The following is a 10,000-nucleotide window of genomic DNA, read 5'->3' on the forward strand; positions in this document are numbered from 1 at the left end:
ATGTACCTAGTATCTTCTCCTTCTTTCGGCTTTTCCCGGTTAGGGGTCGCCACAGCGGATCACCTGTCCGCTCATGATTGGCACTGGAGTTTTACAGTGTCGATTTGCCAGCCCGGTGCCCAACCTTCTACAGAAGGCACACACACACATGCACTCACACCTAGGGCCAATTTAGAGTGTCCAATCCACCTACAGCATGTCTTTGGGATGTGGGAGGAAACCCACGCAACCACAGGAATTTTATTAGCATGTCATTTTGTAGCTTAACCTTTTAATGTTTCATAGCTGCATATTTTGTGTTGTGCTTCAAAACTTAGCATAACTTTGTTCTGCCTTAGTATAACGTACTGATTGCATTTGTACTATTGAGACAACGACATATAGTATTGCAGGTCATAAAGGTAATTCACCTGTCAGATTATTATTTTGTGACTTGTGTTAATAGACTATTGCACAGCTTGTTAGTGTACACTATACCTACAATTTTTACTTAATTAATCGATTTGGAATTCTCTTTGATCTTAGAACTAGAACCCATTTTTAGTTATTCTCTTTGGAAATATTTTAGATTTTTTAAATATCTTTGATGTGTAATTTATGTGTTCTGTGTCTTTGTATTCTGTGTTGTCTTTGCCTTTTTAGGTCCGAGCAGTTATCCAGTTAACATGGTTTAAATAAAACGTGTGTGTGTAATATATATATTTGTATAATGGCCTGATTCTAAAATACTTGTTCTTTATGTAAGCGACTTACTCTGGTGTAAGCCTGCTTTATAGATGGGCCTTACACTGGAATATGTTGCTTACAGTGATAGCAAAGCTTTTGGAATCTGACCACCTACATGGAAATAACAAAGGGTTTATACTTACGGAGTTTGGGGACAGGAAACATTTTATATTTTCCTCACACAGAAATAGGGAAGGGGTTGTACTTTTATGATGTGGTGGTAGAGAACACAGTATAGAAAATTATACACTAGAAGCTGCAAAAAAGGTTAACTCAATATATTTTATAATATCCAAGATATTGTGTGGAACGTTTTAATATCTTGGCTTATAGTCTGCTGTGTTAAAACCAGAACACTGAAATCTCACACAGTATGTAGAATGAAACAGAATTAATCCATTGCAAACCTTTAAAACTTTTGGTATCTACTTCTCTGAAGTACAGGCTAAAACAGAAGGCCTCTGGCTAACGAAGTTCGCAGATGACTGCAAACTAGGAGCCATAGTTAAGTCCCCAAATGATGTGGACATCCTACAGAAGGGTCTTGCTGAGATAGATGCCTGGTGTCAGAGCCATGGCCTCAAGTTGAATGCCAAAAAGTGCAATGTCATCCCCCTTGGTAAAAACTCTGTACCCATGAACTACAACATAGGCAGCAATCTACTTAACATTGAATGTGTGATAATAAACCTTGGGACCCAGGTGGACAGTAGTCTCTCCTTTGATAGTCACATCGCCACAGTAGTCAGGATGTCCTTCTACGTGGCACACCTCATCATAAAAGGGTTCTCATCCAGGAAAAAGTGGTCATTGTTTCCCTCTACTCGACACTCATTAGACCCATTATAGAGTACAACTCCCCTTTTGGAGTGTACCTCACAAGACATCTGCAGCAGCTGGAAAGGCCACAGAAGTACCTCACAAAGAGGATTACTGGCCTCAAACAAATGCCCTACACTGACCTTTTCAAAAAACTCCAGCTTTATTCCGTAGCATATCGCCTACTCCAAGGTGATCTCTTCCTAACATATAAAGCTATGTCAAACCCAGAGCTGTTGGACATGCTACACCTAAAGAAATCCCAATCCCTCCGAGCTACATGCTCTAGGGACCTAAACCTTGTCACCACAATGAACAGGACATGCTGGAGGGATAGATTCCTGTCCCAGAGACTTCCCATACTCTGGAACAGGCTACCCATCTATGTCAAGAAAGTTTTTCATTAGCACTCTTCAAGAAAAATCATGATGAATGGATGGGAAATAGGAAATACACTCCGGGGATCACTTCTGTGTCTCTGCTCGACAGTGGCGCAGGAAAATAACTTTCTTTGGTGGCGTAAGCCAGGGAACCTTGTTGGCTAGGCTTACATAGGCCCTTGGGCCGATAGCCTAGTACCTACATATGAAAACATGTAAGTTGCTAAATACTAGCCAAGAAGAGCCCAAGAATAAAAACACTGGAAAAAATGTTATCGTGTATAAAATGCTTGACATTTATCAAGTAAATTTGTATATAAATAAAAACATATATTAGCAAATGTATACAAGTATCATATAATACTGTCACAATAATGACCAGCATTGAGTAAAAAATAGTAAATATCCAAATGTGAATTTAAAATCCGGTACAATAAATATTTAATGTTTAAATCATTATTTAAGCCTTCAGATTGGAGTGTCCTGTATCACTTCAGTATAAACTTTGCTTCTTTTTGGCATAAAACACATGGATCTACTGATGTAAGTGATGATGTAAACAGTTAAAAACTAAGCTACTGTCCATCTATATTATGTTGTTTGTTCATTCAACAAACTGGCAGTTGAATTATACCCAATATCTTTCAGGTGCTCCGCTGTCCTTACTCTAACCTTCCTTGTGTTTTGTTCACAAGTAGTGTTTTTGATCAGGGTATCAAGGACAGTGCTTCACATGACAGTTTTTGACCATTAATAACGCATAGAACATTACTATCCCTAAAACAGCATGTGAAGCAACCCTTTCCAGTGGGAGTGTTTTTCCCCTACTGTACACCTGGCCGTGGTGACACAAAGGCCATATGAATCTCAGCCTCTTAAGTAAACTCTGAATTTTATATGTTCAGCATTTGTGAAATGTCATCTTCTAATACAAAGCCCGTGGGGGGGGGGGGGAGTGATGTAATGGCATGCTGAGGGTGGGCTTACAGCTTAGTCAGCTGCCACGTGGTGGTCGTCCTCACTAGTAAGTGCACATGAATGAGCACACACAGATGAAGGGTATTGTGAATCCCCAACATTTTATTTTTATTTGGTTACTGGGGAAGTGCACTGAGCAATACTAACCTATTTCAGGCTCAGCCCAGGTGAAATACAAAACATTTCACAAACAAGAAATACAAAAATATAAGCAATAACAGAGTAGTTCAGACTAATTACATAGAAATAAATAATGTATGCACATTGTAGTGAACAAGCACAGTGCAATGTACGATCAGGGGTAAAGCTGTGTTTGCATTAATAAATCAAACCTTTTTTATATATTGTCTTATTTTTGAATAAGGAAGTATGTCAGAATGCAGCTGAAGCAGCACAGATTTCGAAGGAGGACCTGTCCAATCATTTTCAGCTAGAACCCATGATACATGACCAGATGGTGAAGTGACAGCATTGACCTGTCCAGATTTCAGAATGTGTGTGTGTGTGTGTGTGTGTGTGTGTGTGTGTGTGTGTGTGTGTGTGTGTGTGTGTGTGTGTGTGTCATAGTGAGAGGTGTACCTGAAAGGTGTTGTGGTAGACACTGAGGTTGTACTAGGGTTTATGTAAAACCAGTGAAGTCACTCTGTCTTGTATTTCCCTTGCAGGGTTTCAAGAATGGCAGAGGGGATTTCATTTGACATTGTCCCAGCAGAGAAAATTACCATTCAGGAATTCCTTGCATTAGGAGGCTTTGGATATGTGTACAAAGGGAAGCATGAAGAGTGGGGCATCACCGTGGCTGTAAAAGTACTGCAAGAACCAACTGGGTATGTGTAGTTCCTTACATCTTACTTATGCCAGCAAAGATGTGTAAAAGCAGTGCCTGTTTTGAAAAGTAAAATATATTCACAAGAGTCCATCTGGAACAACACAGCTGTAATAGTATTTCCCGAAGTTTTCCATAGTTTTAGAGATACTATAGTGTTTTACCTTGTTAAATGCAAAGCATTCTCTGATATAGAGTCATAACTTACTGCCATGAGTGTGATTAGAGTTTATAATCCACAAGGGTCCTGGCAAATGCTATGTATTTTTGTATTTGCTAACTGGGATTGAGCACAAATCCATGTGGACCTTTTTCGGTTTTAGCTAGAGAGCACCATCTAGTTAAGTGAGTTACTTAGTCACACATTAGACAAAAATTACAAGACTCAAACCCTGGACTACATAAGGAGACGTATTAACAGTTCATTGCCTTACTCCTCTGTGCTGCTTTTTTTCAGAGCCACAGGCATTAACTGCTGTGAGGTGAATAGCATTTATAATCTACAGGGGTCCTGGCAGAAGCTGTAGTGAGGCTTTTTGTTTATTTGTTGTTTACTTGGATCACCTTGCATAATGATGAACAGTCTATTTGTTGAGTGCTGTTCCGGATAAATCATAACAGGAAATAAGTAATATGTGTAACTGGCTAAGGCCTTACTGTTGGCAAAACAAGAAGGTGATTCTCACTCACTAAGAACTTGCAACATTGCAACTGTCCATTTCACAGGCCTTAGCTGTTCACCTTTAGATACAACTAAAAATAATCTCATTTCAACATGTTTCTAACAAGCATTTGACTAGCATCTTTATCCTAAATGCGTTCCCCGCTGTCAAAGTGTTAGAAATGAGAGAGTAGATTTCCAAAAGAAAAAGGAGATTGATATAAGGACTGTGCCCCTGCACTTCCCAGTATTCTCTGACCACATAATCTGCAGTTGGAGCAAACCAAAACTGAATCGTATGTCTTAGATCTGTATAGTGAGAAAAATATAAGTTATAGGATAATATAATAACGTGTTATGGAGACAGAGCCTGTCCTAGCAAACAGCATTGAAACTCTCCTGGATGGGACACGTGCCCATAGCAAGACATACATGCACTCTCTCTGATTCCCATGCACACACTGAGGGGCAGTTTGGAGGCTTGCCAATATGAGCTGCAGTTTATATATGTAGCTGTATAAAATGTGTGTCAGTTTCTTTATTCCCATGATATATATCCATACTTCAGTATGTTTATTCTCTCAGTAGTTATCTAGATAACAAGGTCATAACTGCTAACTAATGTTGTACATAAGGAAGCACACCAGGAATTTTGTTCCTCACTTGGAGGAGGACATTTGAGGGAAGACTCTGGAAGTTGTGTAAATGGAAGAGCTCATTTCAGGCTAATCTGCAGGGCGCACCTTGGAGAAGTACTTGTTTACAGAGCAGGAGGAGGCCTCTAGCCTTGCACTTTGTTTTTCCAAAGACAGCCTGTATCTTGAAGGGGCTGTGTGGACTGAAGAATGCTGAAGTAATTAAGTCTGCTGTGTGTGTTTTCTTTCAAACTAGAAACTGAAAGGACAGTTTACTTGTTTGGTTGGACTGTGTTGAATTAGTGAATAAACCTGTGTTTTTATATATGTCCTGTCTGCAGTCTTTCCTTGTACTTACACTGATGATATGTGCAAAATTCCCTACTGGTGACCTCATCCATGGAAGAAATATTTCAGTATTATTTCTGCATAGGCATTTGGTACTGATTTTGTGGTCAGAACCAGAGATCTGAAGCACCTGTGCTTTATGTGATGTATCAGTTGTAGCAAGCTGCTTGCTACAATTTTAAAAAGTAGAAGCATACCTTTACTAAGATTTTTACCCTGTTCCATTTTGCTCTTGTTGCCTTTTACTTGATAATCACTCCATTTAGTTAGTTATTGATATATTGTCTGACTGAGTGACTGCGCAGCATTCTGTGTCACTTTGTGTTACAGTCTACTGCAGATTACAAAAAACACCCCTATTCACTGCATACCATTTGTCCCCACATTCACACTATCAGAAAGTGGCATCATGTTACACAAAATCAGGAAGTAATTGGACAGCTTCTCAGTACAGAGTAAATATAAACTGAAGTTTATTAAACTTTAGTTAGGTCCATTGAAATGATTGTAATGAACATGGCAACAATGGTGAAAGCAGTTTACCCATGGGACTGACCAGTATGCTTTTACAGGTCTCACAGTATGTTGTTAGTCAACAGAGACCATACTGTGACAAATTATTCTAGCATTTCTTTTTAAAAGTGGTCCAGAATTGGAGGGGCAAACTGCCTATAATGATAATTGCACCGACAAACCTCAATTTAACTCTGTGTATTCCTTGCCTGACAGAGATCTTATATAATTTTTAGACTGTTTGTTCCTGATTTCTTCCTGATTTTGATGCAGTAACATCTATTTATGATGATAAGTCTCTAACTAAACAACTGAGCATTCTTAAAATGTTTAAATTCAAAACTCTACAAATGGACAATGTATATTTTAGGAAGTGTCTCAGGTTATTTATTATACATAAAAGTTTATCACCAGGATTCACTAAACTCCATGTAGGCTTCGTGCAGAGCCTACATGGAGTGTATCTGCAACTGTGACCTCAGCCAGCACACGGCAGAGCTCAATGCATATTAATGAGGTGCGGTACGCCAGTTAGTTTTTGTAGTTCGTAACAGTATTGCTGGCCGCTAAACCTTGTAAACAAACACAGATATCGAGTCTGTGTAAAGGAGAGCAAATACAGTCCACGGATAGCTGTCACTCTCTTAGTGCAAGAAATCTGGGCAAAGTCTGACAAAATGGGAGGGGGGGGCAAAAACGGGGGCAAATTTTAAATATTGCTCATATAAACTTAGAAAGTTGATAGAACAAGGTTTGCATTAACATGCATTTTCCGAAGGATTTGAACTCTGAAACTGTACATGTATGTCATCATGTATTGACTTCAACCCTCAGATCATCCCAGTGATTTGCCATAAAATCACAAATTTTATGAGGAACAGACCAAAAATATGAGGCAAAAATCTGGACATTTGAGAGGTATGCATGGAAGTAGTCTACACTGCATACCTCTCAACCTCTTAGAGCAAGAAATCTGGAGAAAGCCATCAAAAATTGGGAGGAAGGGCCAGAAATAGGGACACTATTTAAATATTGCTCTTACAAAACTTAGAAAATGGATAGAACACATTTGCAGAATGCAGCTTTGCTGCCACACCCCCAAATGAACAGTACACATAGAAAAGCATGCAGACCATACCTCTCAACTTCTTAGAGCAAGAAATCTGGAGAAAGCCGTCAATAATGGGGAGGGCCAGAAATAGGGACACTTTTTAAATATTGCTCTTACAAACTTAAAAAATGGATAGAACAACAGGTTTGCAGAATGCAACTTTGCTGCCCCGCCCCCATATGAACAGTACATATTGTAAATAATGCAGACCATACCTCTCAGCTACTTGGTGCAAGACATTTGGACAAAGCATGACATAATATGGGGACAAAGGGCCAAATATAGGGACACGTTAAATATTGCTTTTATAAATGTAGAAAGTTGCTAGAATATCAGAATTTGTGTTAGCATGCATTGTCTAAAGGACTTGAAGTCTGAAACGTAAAGGCACATCATTATGTAGTGAATTTAATTGTCAGATCATACTAGTGATTTCTCAGAAAACCATAAATGTTATGAGGAACAAGCCAAAAATAAGAGGCAAAAAAGCTAGACCTTCTGCAAAAGCCTGGACAGTTGAGAGGTATGCTAGGGACACGCACTAAATATTGCTCTTACAAACTTAGAAAGTTGGTAGAATGGCAGGTTTTGCATTCCCATGATTTGTAAGAAGGGTATGAAGTTTGAGACTCAAATGTATGTCACTTTTTCTGACTTAAATTTTAAAGTATTGAGGGTTTATTTGCCAGAAAAAGCACAGTTGTATATGAAGAACATCTGGACGTTCTAAAACAATCTGTACAGTAGAGAGGTGTGGCTGTACAAATAGCTGTCATTCTGTTAGTGCAACACATCTCCACAGAGGCAACTTAGTGAGAGGACAAACATCCAGTAATATGGACATATTTGATAGAGATATCATATGGGAGTGTGTTTAAATGTAACACTCTTAACGTCTTAGAGCAAGAAATGTGGATAAAGCATAAAAATAGGACAGAGCCAGAAACAGGGATAGATTTTCAATATTCTATGTCCAAACTTATGAAGTGGATAGAATATGTAGGTTGTACATTGGCATGAACATTTTGATGAGCATGACATTTGAAACTCAAATGTCAGTCATCAGTTACTGACACTTTGCAATGACATGCCATTGATTTGCCAGGAAAACAACATATTATGAGGAAAAGATCACAAATATGAGTCAAAAACTGGACATTCTGCACAGATCAGGACATTTGAGAAGTATGCACCTAAGTGCCTGTAATACTGAGTCTCAGCAGTCCAGAGATCATCCCAGTGATATGGCAGAAAGCCACATATTTGATAAGGAAAACATCTGGACATCCTGGGAATATCTGGACTGTTGAGAAGTATGAATGTAAAGTATATGGTCCAAACACAGTATAGGACAGTGTACCTACAGTGCAGAGTATTGTGATATCCCATTACTGCCATTCTATACTGACATTGTGTTAATCTGTAACAGGACATATGGGACTGCCATGGGGAAAGTGTGTTTATTGAGTAGGGACACACAGATGAATTGTAGGAATGAACATAGGGAAAGAGTACAGGTGAAACTCCTGTATGTACAGCAGAGGAGGGCATGTCAATGTAAGATGGTTGTAGCAGCAACACCAAGCACATATCTATATGGTACATTACGAACTGTACAGTGAAAATGTGTTGTCTGTGACTGTCACACAAGGTGACATAACAATGGGGAGGGTGTGTGTGTGTGTGTGTGTGTGTGTGTGTGTGTGTGTGTGTGTGTGTGTGTGTGTTTGTGTGTGAGAGAGAGAGATAAGCATCCTTACATGAATAATGCAGAGGACGTCTGTCAGGAATCTGGTATACAATTGAGGTAGGGTGCATATTGGGAAGCTGTGCAAAATGATATACCTGAATATGTGTGTACTCTCAGCAGAGGTCTCTGGTGGCCGCAGGGAAAGGATCATGGCAATCATTACAAGAACCAACCACAATCCTGGACAATATGTGAATAAAACCACCACTAATCCCGTACCTCTGACATAACGTGTGATGTGGAGTGATAACAGATGAGCCTGCACACACACACTGGACAACTATTATGATACATCCACACTCACTGAGGGTAACTACGCACACTGTCATGGTACTGTAATATCTGCAGGAGGTGTTAGGAGGGACACTGCTATACCTGTATATGACAGTATAGGCATTACAGGCAAGTGGTTTTGTGCTCTTGGCGTATATCAGTGGCACAGTTCACACTGTAACAAGTGATATACATGCCATTAATGCTGTCACTTATGTATACAGTGTGTGCATAAAGTAAATGGGTATCACACATGCATCTGGTGCAACAACGCGATTGGTGTTCTGCACCATCAGGCAGTCATGTATATTCCACATAAATAATACCTAGATATGGACAGTAAGCTGTGTGACAGTGCACTGTGACAAAGATGGTACACTTCAGTTGCATATCAATGATACATGTGTAGGTAGGTAAATGGAGAAGGGTGCATGGTAATCTGTTATTGGTGTGATGAAGGCTAGTAACCATGATGTTAGTATGCCCTCTGATATGCATGTCCTTCACATGCCCAGTAATTGTGTTACAGTCAAGGGAGTAGTCAAGCACTGTGACCACATGCTGGTCATACCTCTTAACCTATTTACACAAGAAATCTGGACAAAGTCTAAAATAATGAGGGGGGGGAGGGTCAAAGGCCCAAAAATAGTGGCAGATTTTAAATAATGTAGAGAGTTGCTATAGTAACATGGATTTTGTTAGCATGCATTTTATGAAAGCTATGAAGTCTGAAACTCAAATTTATGTCACTATTTAGTGACTTCAATCCTTAATGATTTAATACAAAATCACAAATTTTAAGTGGGACAGACTGAAAATATGAGGCAAAAATCTGGGCATTCTGTGAAAATCTGGACAGCTGAGTGTTATGATGCAGGTGGATGTACCACTTACCCCCTACCTCAGGACAGATGTCACATACCTATTCGTCTGATTATAGGGTGTGATGTCCATATTATAATTGGCTGCTGTGTCTGTTT

General features: G+C 39.3%; 1 protein-coding gene across 1 annotated transcript in view; it reads left to right on the forward strand.

The window, feature by feature from the left end:
- The window catches only part of LOC122790878 (receptor-interacting serine/threonine-protein kinase 2-like), a 528,574-nt gene that overhangs the window by 18,972 nt on the left and 499,602 nt on the right, over positions 1 to 10,000 (forward strand). Inside the window, exon 2 of the mRNA XM_044058543.1 lies at positions 3,569 to 3,730. Within this exon, the coding sequence (XP_043914478.1) occupies positions 3,579 to 3,730 (152 nt within the window). The 5' untranslated portion in view covers positions 3,569 to 3,578. The remainder of the gene's footprint in view (positions 1 to 3,568; positions 3,731 to 10,000) is intronic.

This window comes from Protopterus annectens, chromosome 16.part0 (assembly GCF_019279795.1).
Source record: "Protopterus annectens isolate FY-2018-M chromosome 16.part0, PAN1.0, whole genome shotgun sequence".
Lineage (NCBI taxonomy): Eukaryota > Metazoa > Chordata > Ceratodontiformes > Protopteridae > Protopterus > Protopterus annectens.